Raw genomic sequence first — 20,903 nt, forward strand, 5'->3', positions numbered from 1 at the left:
ATCCGCTGTTTTCCATGGTATCAAACAAATTTCTCTAATCATTTTTGTGTACTTTGTCATACTGTGCGCATTGCCATATGCGTGTGATTTGAATATGAGAGCAAGTAAGTAGTCACCATGATTTTTGAAAACATCCCGTATTTTTTTAATGGAAACATGTTTTCCCACCAATGTCAGGTAACTAAATTGTCCTTTTTAACAACATTAAATGTATAACATGCATTGTTTAAATAAAACATGGCTGGTTGAGATTACTGTTTGCTGTTGTGACCAGCATTTCTTTATAAAAATGCATTAAGGGGTTATACGCAGTTATGAAGCAAATAAAAGACGGGTTGTCAAGGATTTCTGCTGAAGAAAGTTCAGAATATTTAAATTTGAAAATTTTTGACGGTTATAAAAGCATCCTTCAAGAACGTAACAAAATTTTTTACTTATGAAAATGTTGATTATAGAGCGCGCTGCAGGCGATTTCTGGAACCTCCTTTAAAAAAAGACGATTTACGGTGTACATCGTAACTCAGGATTGGATTATCTGAAATCAAAAAACCAAACAAATTTTGTTAATATTGTATATTAGATTATCTAGTAATTAATCGTTCGGCTAATCAAAATAGTGAATTTTCACAAAATGGCAGCTTTTAAAAGAAATGATCTCGATTTTTACGTTAAAATTTGGCCGTAAATTGATTATAAACTGGAAAATAAGTATCAGATTTACAAAAGGGACGATTAATTGCTAGAAAATGTATCTTTAAAGATTGAGTTAAAACGGTTGACCGATCAAACAAGCCGTTTTCGAGATATCGTGTACACCGACTTGAAAAATGCCGTTTTGAAAAAAACACGTTTAAAGTTTCAATACCTACCTTAAAACGTGTCGAGGCATCTCTACATATTTAGGTATAACTCCGAAAGTATTGCTTAGATCTACTTCAAATTTCGTGCGTATACTTTTCAATACATGTACATTACAAAAATGCAATAAAAAAATCGATTTTTTTGAAAGTCATAACTGCGTATAACCCCTTAACATAAAAACATACGATATACATACACACTTATACGTAAACGAAGACAATTTTTTCATTCAGAAAAATATACACCGATTTGTCAGTACAAATTTTTCTCCACATAGTTTAGCAACTATGAAACTTTGACATGCGAATGTTCAAACTTCTTGATTATAAAGTCGCCTATGCTTCTTGATTACAAAAATTATAAATGTAAATAAAATAGAAATTTGCAAAGATGATGTTAATATTCAAAGAAGCGTTTCCAATAAAAAAAAACCAAAAGCATTTTATTATTTAATATGAACGATCTAGCAAATCCCAACACTTCAAACCCCCTAACATGGAATGAAGTCCCCTTATCTGGTAACTTTGCCATTGGCAAAGCTTCACTCCCTTTTTTAGAAACACATATGCGTTGCTCAGAAGAGATTAATAAACGTACACGCCTATTGCTTACCCTTCTGATGTAAGTTTGTCGCCCCCTCATCTGGTACTTTGCTAGCAAGCTCAGCTGCGAGCGTGCCACTCTGCTGCCCGTCCCTAGTTTAGATCTTTATTCATTTGAAAATCTTCGCGATCAGGAGTACCAGCAATGTACTTCCATGCCGTACCTAATGCATTTATTGCTCTCTTATTTCTAAATTCCGGTTTTGGTTTTATGTTTGAAAGTATTACTAATATTCTTGTTGAGGTAGGTTAGTACGTCTTTTAAAAAATTGTCGTATTGGTCCAGGTCAATATGGTGTATTATCTGGAATGTCCCCTGTATTTTAGATTGTTCGTCATTGATCGTTATAACATGATTTTTCGAGAAGTTTAGTATTTCCATGTCTGTTAAGCTAGTGGTCGTCATGATGAATATGGTTAGTATTAGTAGGATGTCCTTGCTGTTTGTCATATTGTTTCTAAAGGGTGGTTAAATTTTAAGGGCCGATGTTGAATGTGAACCATACCTAAACGTCAAGCTGTTTCCTGCATTTCATTTAAAATTTTTCAATTTCAGACTAACTCAATTTGAGCCATGGAAAGATACACAATGAAGCAACGCGTTAAAGTTATTCAGGCCTATTATGAAAACGGACGTTCAAATCAAAATGCATATCGAAGAAAATCATCTTCAGAGATGCGGCACAATTTCACCTCAGTGGATTCGTCAATAAGCAGAATTGCCGCATTTGGGCGAATGATAATCCAAGAGTGATTGCCGAAAAACCAATGCACCCACAAAGAGTGACTGTTTGGTGCGGTTTATGGGCCGGCGGCATCATTGGACCGTATTTTTTCCAAAATGAGGCCGGTTAGGCAGTTACTGTGAATAGTGTTCGTTATCGTGAGATGATAACGAACTTTTTATGACCCGAATTGGAAGATATGGATGTGGACGATATGTGGTTTCAACAGGACGGTGCCACTTGTCACACAGCTAACGAAACAATGGCTCGTTTTGGGCGAAAAATTTGATAGCCGAATAATCTCACGACGCAGCGATGTCAATTGGCCGCCAAGATCATCTGACTTGACTTCTTTCTTTGGAGTTATTTGAAAGAAAAGGTGTACGTCGATAAGCCAGCAAAAATTCAAGAGCTAAAGGATGAGATAATTCGGCACATTAACGGCATAGAACCTCAATTATGCCTCAGCGTCATCGAAAATTTGGACCATCGGATGGAGGTGTGCCGCCGAAGCCGCGGCGGTCATTTGGCCGAAATTTTGTTTATGCGTAATTCAGCCAATATTTTCATAATAAAGAGAAATGACAATAATTTCCTAAAAAAATTATATTTATTTGGAAAATTTGCCTTTATCAGAAGTTAAAAAACGAGATATAGGAGACCTGGTTCAAAAGAACATTATTCCAAAGAGTTTTTATGAGACGTACTATAAAAACTTAATAGACACTTAATTTAAGTTTAATTCATTGATATTTTTTTTAATAAGCAATAACTTTTGTTTCGAATTACTGAAAATGAATAAATGTTAATAACACTGGTTTACAGCCAGTTGAAAAGTTGAAATTTGGGATCCAGTGTAATTTTTATTAAATATCAATAAATTGGCATTCCTGTATGTTATAAATAATATTTATCAATTCTAGTGTGAATTTTCAGTTAAACAGAGGCAACTCAAAATAACACCACTAAGTGTATAAAAAAATTTCAGGAAAAGAGTAACAACTCAAAAATTTGTTATTTTAGAGCAACTACTAAACAAATAAGAATGAAACAACCGTTATATTGTTTTTAATGATATTTTCGCGCAATTACATCTTTTTTTCCTTGTAATATATTATTAATATTTACGGAAACAGTTTTTCGTCTCTACTGAAAATGTTCAGATTTTGAGTTGTTACGCTTTAACGTAACAAGTGCGATATGTTAAAACTGTAATCATTTTTGAACAATTTTGCCTTTGAAATCAATAAAAACTAATTTCACAAAAAAAAGTTATGGTGTTTTCAATAGGTAACACTTCATATCGTTCACCCTGTACTTGCAGAAACTGGCATGCCACATATCCAAGAAAGACTCGAATTGAGCACATTACGACTGATACCTAAACTTTTTTATACTCATTGTTGTAGGATACACAACAAAGTAACACAAGCGCTTATGCGAAAACGGCATATAAAAAAGCAATCAGCTATCCATCGTGTTGTTCAAAAGACAGCGCATCTCGATCTTGATATAAAACCAAAGTGCTTAAAAATTGGCAAACACCTCCCATAGGCTCTACATTCCTCTTTTTTGGAAGACGAATTAATGTGCTCACCCTTCTGCTCTATTTTCTCAGCTGAAGCCTATGCTGTAAAAGAAACAACAAAATGGGCGGTAACGACAAAATGAAAATATACCATATGCACCGATAGCCTCTCAACAATAATGGCGATACAGAACCCAATTAACGTAAGCCCACTGATTGCATGTATTCGAGATACCCTGATTGCATATAAGACGAAGTAACCGATAAGGAAGCTAAAAATGGATCGCATATGCTACTTCGTAGAGACAAACGAGAAAAATTACAATATATATTACGCTATATTTACAAAATGAAAGAAAATCTACAGAAAGAGTTTTATTACTACATTAATTTATTTAAAAATAGTTTTTTACGGAGCAAGCTCCGTCTTTATTTCACAACTCTCAAATTTGAACTGAACTTTACAAAATTTCTTAAAGCTAACTTAGCCGCGTGATCATATTCGCGGAATTTCGCTTGTTGCCGTTCACATGGTTTATTGCAGACACAATGTCAGCGAGAAGGTCGAGCAACGGAAACGCGTGTAGTGGATGAACTTTCAGCATTCAGTAGCGTTAACTCCTCCTTTCTTAAAAACGATTGTCCTCGATCGTCTTATTAGAAATAGGGTAGGTCACGTAGTCGAAGATATGAATAACTAACGACGTTTCCTAGTTGGTTATTATTTGTGTTAATTGATGCATCTGGGCGATTCGGTAAGGTGCTGGACGTTATGTAGACTTATTTGAATGTTTCCGTTGGTACTTCTTGGATGATTATTTTTGATGTGGGTTTTATCCAAAATTTGAAGGTTATTTTATTGCTGTGTAGATTATTGCTAGTCCTAGCATTGCACTCTTGTTTATTGTCGAATCTGTTCTAACAGATTTATCTTTTTCGTGTTGTTAATATGTAGTTCGTTGAGGGCTTTAATGATAAAATGTTGATGCGTTCCCTTTCTTGCGGTGTTGGCTGTATGATCGTAGACATTTCGATATTGGTGAATGTTTCGTTATTGATGCTCAATGATGTGTTGTGAAACTTGATTAGATAAGTACCAGTAATTGTTCACTGCTCTTTTTCCGTTTTTAGTGTTCCATTGAAGTCGTTTAGTAAGACTATTCCGGGCTGTATTTCCTCGATTGTTGGTATGTATTGATTATTACTTATTGTGCAAAATGATTTTCTACTACTTAGTATTTGAGGATGCAGGTGCTGTTACTAATATCAATTATGTTATTTCTCTCACAAATTTTTATTACAATACTTTTAATTTCATACATTTATTCTTTATTCTATATACATATATCATTTTTGTCTTTTAGTATTTTTTCAAAATCAAGTTTAGTAATTTCTTTATTTCTCTTAACTGGTCTTATTATAATATTCTTATAAGTAATATTGTTTGTTAGTGGTATTTTTACCAAATATAAAATTCACGATTACGTTAATTATTACGTTAACTTTTGCATATCCTAATGCTTCTTCTACTGATGCAAATGGCATTCTTTCTTCTTTTAAATTGATGATTGCTGTCTCAATTTCTTTTTTATTCAACAACATTGTATTCATAATTCCAATTATAGCCCATTTAATTACGTACTTAATGTTTATTAATTCCTATTTTACTTTCCAGATTCAGAGGTATTTCACTTATTACATAATTGTCTTTTCTTATCGAATTTGTCCTAATGTTGTAATGTTGTTAATTCTTTCATTGAAAACTTCATAAATCATTACTTGATCATTATTATTTTCCTTTAGTGTTTTTAGATTAGTGACGGGCAAACTCAGCACGTTTGCACTGTGCAGCAGCGTGTGCTTCTGCGTGCTAAAAGTTCTAGGTGAAGGGGGATAACAAAGCACAGGGAAGAAACAGAAAAATTGAGCAAGTTGTGCCTATGTTTGTATCCTGAATGAGAGAGCAATTATTCATGAATTCTTACCAGGGATGGCAACTTTAAACTTCATATCAACAAATTTCTAAAAAATTAGGTTTTTTGGTAGATTTTTCTTCAATAACTAAATTAAATACATATTACACTTCCTATTATAATAATGATTTAAGATAAAAAACAACAATAAACATGCAATAAAACATTTCAAAAGTTCGCGTAATACTGTTTTTTAATTGCTAGATGTAAAGAAGATTAAGGCCTCTGAAAATATTTAATATGAGATTAAATTAAAATCTTACATATTGGAAAGTAATGACAGTTAAATCTTCAATAATATTGATCACTGCATATACTGACGAATCTGTAAATTACGCACACTTATCTTATGATTTCTTAAATGGTTTTTGAGTTCGGATATATTTTTTTTAAATTAATGTTTTTTAAATTAAGCTAAGAAATCCAGATTTTCAAATTTTTTAGCAAATTACTTTATAAAACTGCAAACTCTCCTCAGCTACCGAAGTTTGTTAAATGTTTCAGAATTTTTAGCTACTGAATGATACCATATTTTCTTTTATTTTTCATGAAAAGTGGACGTGATTGACAACTAATTTCGTCCATCTAAATCCAATACAATCTGATATGCACAACTGCATATAAAAATAAACAACCAAGAGTATATACATATGTATATAAATCATCAATAATAAAATCAACAATGTCCAAAATTGATTCCCACATTTAACAACTACGGCAACTCTTACTCATAAGTTTTGACATTTCATAAATAAAATCAGTTTTTTCGTGTTTTCTTCAGATTTCGACGATATTTTTTGAGACCGTAAGTTACATATTATTGTCGCATAAAAAACCGGATGCAGTGTTGAAAATTCTATTTAAAAATTTGAAACGGCGAACGTCAAAACAAAGTGCACAGTGTTCAACTGCCGACAAAAACTTACATTTATTTCTAATGTGTAATATATTACTCTGTTTTAATTTTTAATTTACATAAACAAAGTTAAATAAAATATTTCATCGATTAAACAATTGGTTCAGCATGACCTCAAATAAAAGAACATTGTTAAATTTTAATCCGAAGTGGAATGTAACTTTTTTATGCAAATATGTAAACGGAGAATCACAATGCCCTATGATAAATATGTAGGAGAAGAAAGGAAAAGTATATACAAATTCTTAAGCCTAAATTATTAAAATTTTTTTAAATTTCTTAGGAAAGCGAAGATTACGTTGTAGATGCAAAGCGTGCAACTTATGAAATCGCGTTAAACCTTGTTCGTGAGAATGGTGCATTTTCGGATGGCGAATTGGTGAAGTCTTGTATATTAAAAGCAGTAGGAATTTTGTGCCCTTCAGAATAACCGAAATATGAGGGTATGTGCTTATCTCGTAGAACTATAAGCAGACGAGTAGATGAAATGGCGGATATTACAGAATCGCAATTAAAAGGGCGGCCGCCGCAGCCAAATGGGTTGGTGTGAACTACCATTCGGAATTTACAAAGAGAACGTTGGCTCGAATCTCGGTGAAAACAACAAAATTAGGAAAAACATTTTTCTAATAGCGGTCGCCCCTCGGCAGGCAATGGCAAACCTCCGAGTGGATTTCTGCCATGAAAAAGCTCCTCTTAAAAATATCTGCCGTTCGGAATCGGCTTGAAACTGTAGGTCCCTCCATTTGTGTAACAACATCAAGACGCACACCACAAATAGGAGGAGGAGCTCGGCCAAACACCCGAAAAGGGTGTACGCGCCAATTATATATATATATAAAATCATTCACAGCGATTTCATTGGCAATTGACGAAAGCACAGATATATCCGACATAGCCCAATTAGCGGTTTTTATCCGAGGAGTTGATGCCCACCTTAAAAAACTTAATAAGGTTAGGTTAAGAAATCGACTATCCGATACTAATTTAAGAAATATATTGCGTTTAGCTGCAGCGCAAGAGGTGTCTCCCAATATAGAGTCACTAACAAAAAAAACAATAATAAATTTTAACATATATTTATCCTTTAATCTTTTGAGCAAACATTATTATACTAGTTATGAAAAGCTTTCATTCGAAAATAGTTTATTTTAAATGTTGAAAAAGATATTTCGAAATAAGAACTATTTATTTAAAATTAAAAAATGTGTATGTACTTTGTCATAGAATACACAATGTAATCTGCATGTAGCCGAACATGAGACCTTGTAGCCACCAGGTAGGCCCACTTTTAACACGTTTCCTCCAATTTTTTTTAGAAAAAAATCCGCTGTTTTCCATGGTATCAAACAAATTTCTCTAATCATTTTTGTGTACTTTGTCATACTGTGCGCATTGCCATATGCGTGTGATTTGAATATGAGAGCAAGTAAGTAGTCACCAAGAATATCCACTCTACTAAGATAATTTCCCCAATGATTTTTGAAAACATCCCGTATTTTTTTAATGGAAACATGTTTTCCCACCAATGTCAGGTAACTAAATTGTCCTTTTTAACAACATTAAATGTATAACATGCATTGTTTAAATAAAACATGGCTGGTTGAGATTACTGTTTGCTGTTGTGACCAGCATTTCTTTATAAAAATGCATTAAGGGGTTATACGCAGTTATGAAGCAAATAAAAGACGGGTTGTCAAGGATTTCTGCTGAAGAAAGTTCAGAATATTTAAATTTGAAAATTTTTGACGGTTATAAAAGCATCCTTCAAGAACGTAACAAAATTTTTTACTTATGAAAATGTTGATTATAGAGCGCGCTGCAGGCGATTTCTGGAACCTCCTTTAAAAAAAGACGATTTACGGTGTACATCGTAACTCAGGATTGGATTATCTGAAATCAAAAAACCAAACAAATTTTGTTAATATTGTATATTAGATTATCTAGTAATTAATCGTTCGGCTAATCAAAATAGTGAATTTTCACAAAATGGCAGCTTTTAAAAGAAATGATCTCGATTTTTACGTTAAAATTTGGCCGTAAATTGATTATAAACTGGAAAATAAGTATCAGATTTACAAAAGGGACGATTAATTGCTAGAAAATGTATCTTTAAAGATTGAGTTAAAACGGTTGACCGATCAAACAAGCCGTTTTCGAGATATCGTGTACACCGACTTGAAAAATGCCGTTTTGAAAAAAACACGTTTAAAGTTTCAATACCTACCTTAAAACGTGTCGAGGCATCTCTACATATTTAGGTATAACTCCGAAAGTATTGCTTAGATCTACTTCAAATTTCGTGCGTATACTTTTCAATACATGTACATTACAAAAATGCAATAAAAAAAATCGATTTTTTTGAAAGTCATAACTGCGTATAACCCCTTAACATAAAAACATACGATATACATACACACTTATACGTAAACGAAGACAATTTTTTCATTCAGAAAAATATGCACCGATTTGTCAGTACAAATTGTTCTCCACATAGTTTAGCAACTATGAAACTTTGACATGCGAATGTTCAAACTTCTTGATTATAAAGTCGCCTATGCTTCTTGATTACAAAAATTATAAATGTAAATAAAATAGAAATTTGCAAAGATGATGTTAATATTCAAAGAAGCGTTTGCAATAAAAAAAAACCAAAAGCATTTTATTATTTAATATGAACGATCTAGCAAATCCCAACACTTCAAAATCCCCTAACATGGAATGAAGTCCCCTTATCTGGTAACTTTGCCATTGGCAAAGCTTCACTCCCTTTTTTAGAAACACATATGCGTTGCTCAGAAGAGATTAATAAACGTACACGCCTATTGCTTACCCTTCTGATGTAAGTTTGTCGCCCCCTCATCTGGTACTTTGCTAGCACGCTCTGCTGCGAGCGTGCCACTCTGCTGCCCGTCCCTAGTTTAGATCTTTATTCATTTCAAAATCTTCGCGATCAGGAGTACCAGCAATGTACTTCCATGCCGTACCTAATGCATTTATTGCTCTCTTATTTCTAAATTCCGGTTTTGGTTTTATGTTTGAAAGTATTACTAATATTCTTGTTGAGGTAGGTTAGTACGTCTTTTAAAAAATTGTCGTATTGGTCCAGGTCAATATGGTGTATTATCTGGAATGTCCCCTGTATTTTAGATTGTCCGTCATTGATCGTTATAACATGATTTTTCGAGAAGTTTAGTATTTCCATGTCTGTTAAGCTAGTGGTCGTCATGATGAATATGGTTAGTATTAGTAGGATGTCCTTGCTGTTTGTCATATTGTTTCTAAAGGGTGGTTAAATTTTAAGGGCCGATGTTGAATGTGAACCACACCTAAACGTCAAGCTGTTTCCTGCATTTCATTTAAAATTTTTCAATTTCAGACTAACCTAATTTGAGCCATGGAAAGATACACAATGGAGCAATGCGATAAAGTTATTCAGGCCTATTATGAAAACGGACGTTCAAATCAAAATGCATATCGAAGAAAATCATCTTCAGAGATGCGGCACATTTTCACCTCAGTGGATTCGTCAATAAGCAGAATTGCCGCATTTGGGCGAATGATAATCCAAGAGTGATTGCCGAAAAACCAATGCACCCACAAAGAGTGACTGTTTGGTGCGGTTTATGGGCCGGCGGCATCATTGAACCGTATTTTTTCCAAAATGAGGCCGGTTAGGCAGTTACTGTGAATAGTGTTCGTTATCGTGAGATGATAACGAGCTTTTTATGACCCGAATTGGAAGATATGGATGTGGACGATATGTGGTTTCAACAGGACGGTGCCACTTGTCACACAGCTAACGAAACAATGGCTCGTTTGGGCGAAAAATTTGATGGCCGAATAATCTCACGACGCAGCGATGTCAATTGGCCGCCAAGATCATCTGACTTGACTTCTTTCTTTGGAGTTATTTGAAAGAAAAGGTGTACGTCGATAAGCCAGCAAAAATTCAAGAGCTAAAGGATGAGATAATTCGGCACATTAACGGCATAGAACCTCAATTATGCCTCAGCGTCATCGAAAATTTGGACCATCGGATGGAGGTGTGCTGCCGAAGCCGCGGCGGTCATTTGGCCGAAATTTTGTTTTATGCGTAATTCAGCCATACCAATATTTTCATAATAAAGAGAAATGACAATAATTTCCTAAAAAAATTATATTTATTTGGAAAATTTGCTTTATCAGAAGTTAAAAAACGAGATATAGGAGACCTGGTCCAAAAGAACATTATTCCAAAGAGTTTTTATGAGACGTACTATAAAAACTTAATAGACACTTAATTTAAGTTTAATTCATTGATATTTTTTTTAATAAGCAATAACTTTTGTTTCGAATTACTGGAAATGAATAAATGTTAATAACACTGGTTTACAGCCAGTTGAAAAGTTGAAATTTGTGATCCAGTGTAATTTTTATTAAACATCAATAAATTGGCATTCCTGTAAGTTATAAATAATATTTATCAATTCTAGTGAGAATTTTCAGTTAAACAGAGACAACTCAAAATAACACCACTAAGTGTATAAAAAAATTTCAGGAAAAGAGTAACAACTCAAAAATTTGTTATTTTAGAGCAACTACTAAACAAATAAGAATGAAACAACCGTTATATTGTTTTTAATGATATTTTCGGGCAATTACATATTTTTTTCCTTGTAATATATTATTAATATTTACGGAAACAGTTTTTCGTCTCTACTGAAAATGTTCAGATTTTGAGTTGTTACGCTTTAACGTAACAAGTGCGATATGTTAAAACTGTAATCATTTTTGAACAATTTTGCCTTTGAAATCAATAAAAGCTAATTTCACAAAAAAAAGTTATGGTGTTTTCAATAGGTAACACTTCATATCGTTCACCCTGTACTTGCAGAAACTGGCATGCCACATATCCAAGAAAGACTCGAATTGAGCACATTACGACTGATACCTAAACTTTTTTATACTCATTGTTGTAGGATACACAACAAAGTAACACAAGCGCTTATGCGAAAACGGCATATAAAAAAGCAATCAGCTATCCATCGTGTTGTTCAAAAGACAGCGCATCTCGATCTTGATATAAAACCAAAGTGCTTAAAAACTAGCAAACACCTCCCATAGGCTCTACATTCCTCTTTTTTGGAAGACGAACTAATGTGCTCAGCCTTCTGCTCTATTTTCTCAGCTGAAGCCTATGCTGTAAAAGAAGCAACAAAATGGGCGGTAACGACAAAATGAAAATATACCATATGCACCGATAGCCTCTCAACAATAATGGCGATACAGAACCCAATTAACGTAAACCCGCTGATTGCATGTATTCGAGATACCCTGATTGCATATAAGACGAAGTAACCGATAAGGAAGCTAAAAATGGATCGCATATGCTACTTCGTAGAGACAAACGAGAAAAATTATATATTACGCTATATTTACAAAATGAAAGAAAATCTACAGAGAGTTTTATTACTACATTAATTTATTTAACCCTCTCATGCCCGATGTTGCATATACGCAACATTGTGTTTCCGAGCCTCTAACTCCCGTTATTTTCTAGTTATTGTTTTGAATTTTCTTTTAAATTATAGCTTACTGTGTTGAGAGAGCAAACAGCAAGTTGTTTGGCAGTCAGCTGTACACGCTTTCACTCTGTAGCTATATTTGTGAGCGAGAAGTTGAAAAATTGATTTTGCGAAAAAACAGTGTTTTAAAAAAGTGGAAAAAAATAATTAAAATAATTATTTCATCCTGAAACCAACATTACTACCTGAATATAGAAAGGTAAGAGAGTATTTAGAAAAAAAACCCTACATCAAAATATTATTTAGTTTGTCTGTAATAATTTTGTTATTTTCGTGTTGCGTATATGCAACATTAGTGTATTGTGGTAACTTTCGAAAAATATAATTTATTTCAGTATAGACTTTCTAAGATGCGCCCAAAAGGTCTGACTCAAGCTGAGATTGAAAGATTTGCCAAATTTGATTGGGATGATTCGGCTGACGATGAAATTGATGAAGAAGAAGATCAAAATATGGAGGAAATTATAGAGAAAACATTGAAATATTTAGATAACAGAGCTGAAAATGTGGAAGTTGGTTTGATTGACCAAATTATTGGAAGCAAAGATGTTGAAGATTTGAATGAAAATGAAATCGTTGCACAGGAGGTACTGGCAAAAATAGTTTTCAATAGTTGGAAGTGGAATTTGAAGCAGTATCTGCCATTGAAGCCCCACAAGTGGGGTTCCAAAATGTTTACGAGAGCTGGTGTGTCCGGGATTCTATATGATTTTAATCTGTACATTGGAGAAGGAACGTGCAAGACTTATGGCCTGGGAATATCACCAGATATTGTGCTTTTTTTATCATCCAATATGCCAGTAAACCAAAATTTCAAACTGTTTTGTGACAATTGGTTTTCTGCAATAAGCTTGATGTGTGCTCTAAAATAAAAAGGCATACTGGCCGTTGGTACAATTCGAAGCAACCGATTGAAAAATTGTGATCTAAGCAGTGAGAAAATCCTTCAAAAGCGAGGACGTGGATCAAGCGATTTCAGATTTGAAGCAACGCACAACTTGATTGCTTGCCGTTGGTATGATAATAAGAGCGTACAACTGGTTTCAAATTATGTAATGGTACAACAAACACATGGGAGGGGTTGATCTTGCAGACATGCTGCTTGAATTGTACAAAATCAACCACCGCTCAAATAAATGGTACATGCGTATAGTATACTGGTGCATAAATTCGAGTTTAGTAAACAATTGGTTGTTGTACCGCAGAGACATTGCACATACAAACGGCGAATCAAAGTATATGCCGCTTATAAATTTTCAATTGGATGTTGCTGCCGAACTTTTGAACGCAAGTCAAACTACAGCTGTCGCCAAACGGAGAGGTCGTCCATCATCACTCCTTTTGATAATGAATTCAGGAACTGCACCATCTTCTCCAGCATCACCAGCTCCATCATCACCAGCTGCTTCTACAGGATGTGAATCAAATCCCTATAAAAGAGCTTATATTGAAGACCCACCAAAATCACTACGACTTGGCGGTTATAATCATTGGCCGGAATGAGGAACAAGAGGCAGATGTAGAGTATGCACGGGTTTCCAAGCTGTAAATGCCGCAAATGTAATGTGCACTTGTGTTCCAATCCCCAAAAAAACTGTTTCGTGTCTTATCATACATAAAATATAAATTAACGGCATTTGTAAAAGAAATAAACTTGTTTTTAAATATATACCACCATTGCCCAATGTTGCATATACGCAACATCCTGTAGCTCTTGAACCAGGGCACCTAGGACCTTGAAATTTTGAACAGTTAATATTGATGTTAATCCTATCTTATATATCTACTCAAAAAAATTTTAGCCGAGCCCATTTTAATTCGGGCATGAGAGGGTTAAAAATAGTTTTTTACGGAGCAAGCTCCGTCTTTATTTCACAACTCTCAAATTTGAACTGAACTTTACAAAATTTCTTAAAGCTAACTTAGCCGCGTGATCATATTCGCGGAATTTCGCTTGTTGCCGTTCACATGGTTTATTGCAGACACAATGTCAGCGAGAAGGTCGAGCAACGGAAACGCGTGTAGTGGATGAACTTTCAGCATTCAGTAGCGTTAACTCCTCCTTTCTTAAAAACGATTGTCCTCGATCGTCTTATTAGAAATAGGGTAGGTCATGTAGTCGAAGATATGAATAACTAACGACGTTTCCTAGTTGGTTATTATTTGTGTTAATTGATGCATCTGGGCGATTCGGTAAGGTGCTGGACGTTATGTAGACTTATTTGAATGTTTCCGTTGGTACTTCTTGGATGATTATTTTTGATGTGGGTTTTATCCAAAATTTGAAGGTTATTTTATTGCTGTGTAGATTATTGCTAGTCCTAGCATTGCACTCTTGTTTATTGTCGAATCTGTTCTTAACAGATTTATCTTTTTCGTGTTGTTAATATGTAGTTCGTTGAGGGCTTTAATGATAAAATGTTGATGCGTTCCCTTTCTTGCGGTGTTGGCTGTATGATCGTAGACATTTCGATATTGGTGAATGTTTCGTTATTGATGCTCAATGATGTGTTGTGAAACTTGATTAGATAAGTACCAGTAATTGTTCACTGCTCTTTTTCCGTTTTTAGTGTTCCATTGAAGTCGTTTAGTAAGACTATTCCGGGCTGTATTTCCTCGATTGTTGGTATGTATTGATTATTACTTATTGTGCAAAATGATTTTCTACTACTTAGTATTTGAGGATGCAGGTGTTGTTACTAATATCAATTATGTTATTTCTCTCACAAATTTTTATTACTTTTTATTTCATACATTTATTCTTTATTCTATATACATATATCATTTTTGTCTTTTAGTATTTTTTCAAAATCAAGTTTAGTAATTTCTTTATTTCTCTTAACTGATCTTATTATAATATTCTTATAAGTAATATTGTTTGTTAGTGGTATTTTTACCAAATATAAAATTCACGATTACGTTAATTATTACGTTAACTTTTGCATATCCTAATGCTTCTTCTACTGATGCAAATGGCATTCTTTCTTCTTTTAATTTGATGATTGCTGTCTCAATTTCTTTTTTATTCAACAACATTGTATTCATAATTCCAATTATAGCTCATTTAATTACGTACTTAATGTTTATTAATTCCTATTTTACTTTCCAGATTCAGAGGTACTTATTACATAATTGTCTTTTCTTATCGAATTTAGTAATTGATTTCCTAATGTTGTAATGTTGTTAATTCTTTCATTGAAAACTTCATAAATCATTACTTGATCATTATTATTTTCCTTTAGTTTTTTTAGATTAGTGACGGGCAGACTCAGCACGTTTGCACTGTGCAGCAGCGTGTGCTTCTGCGTGCTAAAAGTTCTAGGTGAAGGGGGATAACAAAGCACAGGGAAGAAACAGAAAAATTGAGCAAGTTGTGCCTATGTTTGTATCCTGAATGAGAGAGCAATTATTCATGAATTCTTACCAGGGATGCCAACTTTAAACTTCATATCAACAAATTTCTAAAAAATTAGGTTTTTTGGTAGATTTTTCTTCAATAACTAAATTAAATACATATTACACTTCCTATTATAATAATGATTTAAGATAAAAAACAACAATAAACATGCAATAAAACATTTCAAAAGTTCGCGTAATACTGTTTTTTAATTGCTAGATGTAAAGAAGATTAAGGCCTCTGAAAATATTTAATATGAGATTAAATTAAAATCTTACATATTGGAAAGTAATGACAGTTAAATCTTCAATAATATTGATCACTGCATATACTGACGAATCTGTAAATTACGCACACTTATCTTATGATTTCTTAAATGGTTTTTGAGTTCGGATATATTTTTTTTTAATTAATGTTTTTTTAAATTGAGCTAAGAAGTCCAGATTTTCAAATTTTTTAGCAAATTACTTTATAAAACTGCAAACTCTCCTCAGCTACCGAAGTTTGTTAAATGTTTCAGAATTTTTAGCCACTGAATGATACCATATTTTCTTTTATTTTTCATGAAAAGTGGACGTGATTGACAACTAATTTCGTCCATCTAAATCCAATACAATCTGATATGCACAACTGCATATAAAAATAAACAACCAAGAGTATCTACATATGTATATAAATAGTCAATAATAAAATCAACAATCTCCAAAATTGATTCCCACATTTAACAACTACGGCAACTCTTACTCATAAGTTTTGACATTTCATAAATAAAATCAGTTTTTTCGTGTTTTCTTCACATTTCGACGATATTTTTTGAGACCGTAAGTTACATATTATTGTCGCATAAAAAACCACTAATATTAAGTGTATTTGTATGGTGTGGATGCAGTGTTGAAAATTCTATATTATTTAAAAATTTGAAACGGCGAACGTCAAAACAAAGTGCACAGTGTTCAACTGCCGACAAAAACATACATCTAAATTATTAAAATTTTTTTAAATTTCTTAGGAAAGCGAAGATTACGTTGTAGATGCAAAGCGTGCAACTTATGAAATCGCGTTAAACCTTGTTCGTGAGAATGGTGCATTTTCGGATGGCGAATTGGTGAAGTCTTGTATATTAAAAGCAATAGGAATTTTGTCCCCTTCAGAATAACCGAAATATGAGGGTATGTGCTTATCTCGTAGAACTATAAGCAGACGAGTAGATGAAATGGCGGATATTACAGAATCGCAATTAAAAGGGCGGCCGCCGCAGCCGAATGGGTTGGTGTGAACTACCATTCGGAATTCACAAAGAGAACGTTGGCTCGAATCTCGGTGAAAACAACAAAATTAGGAAAAACATTTTTCTAATAGCGGTCGCCCCTCGGCAGGCAATGGCAAACCTCCGAGTGGATTTCTGCCATGAAAAAGCTCCTCTTAAAAATATCTGCCGTTCGGAATCGGCTTGAAACTGTAGGTCCCTCCATTTGTGTAACAACATCAAGACGCACACCATAAATAGGAGGAGGAGCTCGGCCAAACACCCGAAAAGGGTGTACGCGCCAATTATATATATATATATATAAAATCAATCACAGCGATTTCATATAGAGTTACTAACAAAAAAACAATAATAAATTTTAACATATATTTATCCTTTATTCTTTTGAGCAAACATTATTTTACTAGTTATGAAAAGCTTTCATTCGAAAATATTTTATTTTAAATGTTGAAAAAGATATTTCGAAATAAGAACTATTTATTTAAAATTAAAAAATGTGTATGTACTTTGTCATACAATACACAATGTAATCTGCATGTAGCCGAACATGAGACCTTGTAGCCACCAGGTAGGCCCACTTTTAACACGTTTCCTCCAATTTTTTTTAGAAAAAAATCCGCTGTTTTCCATGGTATCAAACAAATTTCTCTAATCATTTTTGTGTACTTTGTCATACTGTGCGCATTGCCATATGCGTGTGATTTGAATATGAGAGCAAGTAAGTAGTCACCAAGAATATCCACTCTACTAAGATAATTTCCCCAATGATTTTTGAAAACATCCCGTATTTTTTTAATGGAAACATGTTTTCCCACCAATGTCAGGTAACTAAATTGTCCTTTTTAACAACATTAAATGTATAACATGCATTGTTTAAATAAAACATGGCTGGTTGAGATTACTGTTTGCTGTTGTGACCAGCATTTCTTTATAAAAATGCATTAAGGGGTTATACGCAGTTATGAAGCAAATAAAAGACGGGTTGTCAAGGATTTCTGCTGAAGAAAGTTCAGAATATTTAAATTTGAAAATTTTTGACGGTTATAAAAGCATCCTTCAAGAACGTAACAAAATTTTTTACTTATGAAAATGTTGATTATAGAGCGCGCTGCAGGCGATTTCTGGAACCTCCTTTAAAAAAAGACGATTTACGGTGTACATCGTAACTCAGGATTGGATTATCTGAAATCAAAAAACCAAACAAATTTTGTTAATATTGTATATTAGATTATCTAGTAATTAATCGTTCGGCTAATCAAAATAGTGAATTTTCACAAAATGGCAGCTTTTAAAAGAAATGATCTCGATTTTTACGTTAAAATTTGGCCGTAAATTGATTATAAACTGGAAAATAAGTATCAGATTTACAAAAGGGACGATTAATTGCTAGAAAATGTATCTTTAAAGATTGAGTTAAAACGGTTGACCGATCAAACAAGCCGTTTTCGAGATATCGTGTACACCGACTTGAAAAATGCCGTTTTGAAAAAAACACGTTTAAAGTTTCAATACCTACCTTAAAACGTGTCGAGGCATCTCTACATATTTAGGTATAACTCCGAAAGTATTGCTTAGATCTACTTCAAATTTCGTGCGTATACTTTTCAATACATGTACATTACAAAAATGCAATAAAAAAAATCGATTTTTTTGAAAGTCATAACTGCGTATAACCCCTTAACATAAAAACATACGATATACATACACACTTATACGTAAACGAAGACAATTTTTTCATTCAGAAAAATATGCACCGATTTGTCAGTACAAATTGTTCTCCACATAGTTTAGCAACTATGAAACTTTGACATGCGAATGTTCAAACTTCTTGATTATAAAGTCGCCTATGCTTCTTGATTACAAAAATTATAAATGTAAATAAAATAGAAATTTGCAAAGATGATGTTAATATTCAAAGAAGCGTTTGCAATAAAAAAAAACCAAAAGCATTTTATTATTTAATATGAACGATCTAGCAAATCCCAACACTTCAAAATCCCCTAACATGGAATGAAGTCCCCTTATCTGGTAACTTTGCCATTGGCAAAGCTTCACTCCCTTTTTTAGAAACACATATGCGTTGCTCAGAAGAGATTAATAAACGTACACGCCTATTGCTTACCCTTCTGATGTAAGTTTGTCGCCCCCTCATCTGGTACTTTGCTAGCACGCTCTGCTGCGAGCGTGCCACTCTGCTGCCCGTCCCTAGTTTAGATCTTTATTCATTTCAAAATCTTCGCGATCAGGAGTACCAGCAATGTACTTCCATGCCGTACCTAATGCATTTATTGCTCTCTTATTTCTAAATTCCGGTTTTGGTTTTATGTTTGAAAGTATTACTAATATTCTTGTTGAGGTAGGTTAGTACGTCTTTTAAAAAATTGTCGTATTGGTCCAGGTCAATATGGTGTATTATCTGGAATGTCCCCTGTATTTTAGATTGTCCGTCATTGATCGTTATAACATGATTTTTCGAGAAGTTTAGTATTTCCATGTCTGTTAAGCTAGTGGTCGTCATGATGAATATGGTTAGTATTAGTAGGATGTCCTTGCTGTTTGTCATATTGTTTCTAAAGGGTGGTTAAATTTTAAGGGCCGATGTTGAATGTGAACCACACCTAAACGTCAAGCTGTTTCCTGCATTTCATTTAAAATTTTTCAATTTCAGACTAACCTAATTTGAGCCATGGAAAGATACACAATGGAGCAATGCGATAAAGTTATTCAGGCCTATTATGAAAACGGACGTTCAAATCAAAATGCATATCGAAGAAAATCATCTTCAGAGATGCGGCACATTTTCACCTCAGTGGATTCGTCAATAAGCAGAATTGCCGCATTTGGGCGAATGATAATCCAAGAGTGATTGCCGAAAAACCAATGCACCCACAAAGAGTGACTGTTTGGTGCGGTTTATGGGCCGGCGGCATCATTGAACCGTATTTTTTCCAAAATGAGGCCGGTTAGGCAGTTACTGTGAATAGTGTTCGTTATCGTGAGATGATAACGAGCTTTTTATGACCCGAATTGGAAGATATGGATGTGGACGATATGTGGTTTCAACAGGACGGTGCCACTTGTCACACAGCTAACGAAACAATGGCTCGTTTGGGCGAAAAATTTGATGGCCGAATAATCTCACGACGCAGCGATGTCAATTGGCCGCCAAGATCATCTGACTTGACTTCTTTCTTTGGAGTTATTTGAAAGAAAAGGTGTACGTCGATAAGCCAGCAAAAATTCAAGAGCTAAAGGATGAGATAATTCGGCACATTAACGGCATAGAACCTCAATTATGCCTCAGCGTCATCGAAAATTTGGACCATCGGATGGAGGTGTGCTGCCGAAGCCGCGGCGGTCATTTGGCCGAAATTTTGTTTTATGCGTAATTCAGCCATACCAATATTTTCATAATAAAGAGAAATGACAATAATTTCCTAAAAAAATTATATTTATTTGGAAAATTTGCTTTATCAGAAGTTAAAAAACGAGATATAGGAGACCTGGTCCAAAAGAACATTATTCCAAAGAGTTTTTATGAGACGTACTATAAAAACTTAATAGACACTTAATTTAAGTTTAATTCATTGATATTTTTTTTAATAAGCAATAACTTTTGTTTCGAATTACTGGAAATGAATAAATGTTAATAACACTGGTTTACAGCCAGTTGAAAAGTTGAAATTTGTGATCCAGTGTAATTTTTATTAAACATCAATAAATTGGCATTCCTGTAAGTTATAAATAATATTTATCAATTCTAGTGAGAATTTTCAGTTAAACAGAGACAACTCAAAATAACACCACTAAGTGTATAAAAAAATTTCAGGAAAAGAGTAACAACTCAAAAATTTGTTATTTTAGAGCAACTACTAAACAAATAAGAATGAAACAACCGTTATATTGTTTTTAATGATATTTTCGGGCAATTACATATTTTTTTCCTTGTAATATATTATTAATATTTACGGAAACAGTTTTTCGTCTCTACTGAAAATGTTCAGATTTTGAGTTGTTACGCTTTAACGTAACAAGTGCGATATGTTAAAACTGTAATCATTTTTGAA

General features: G+C 33.6%; 1 protein-coding gene across 1 annotated transcript in view; it reads left to right on the top strand.

Moving 5' to 3' along the window:
- LOC128869829 (uncharacterized) overlaps positions 1-20,903 on the top strand; it is a 92,689-nt gene that overhangs the window by 43,054 nt on the left and 28,732 nt on the right. Inside the window, exon 5 of the mRNA XM_054112431.1 lies at positions 12,508-12,759. Within this exon, the coding sequence (XP_053968406.1) occupies positions 12,508-12,759 (252 nt within the window). The remainder of the gene's footprint in view (positions 1-12,507; positions 12,760-20,903) is intronic.

This window comes from Anastrepha ludens, chromosome X (assembly GCF_028408465.1).
Source record: "Anastrepha ludens isolate Willacy chromosome X, idAnaLude1.1, whole genome shotgun sequence".
In the NCBI taxonomy this organism is placed as follows: Eukaryota; Metazoa; Arthropoda; class Insecta; order Diptera; family Tephritidae; genus Anastrepha; species Anastrepha ludens.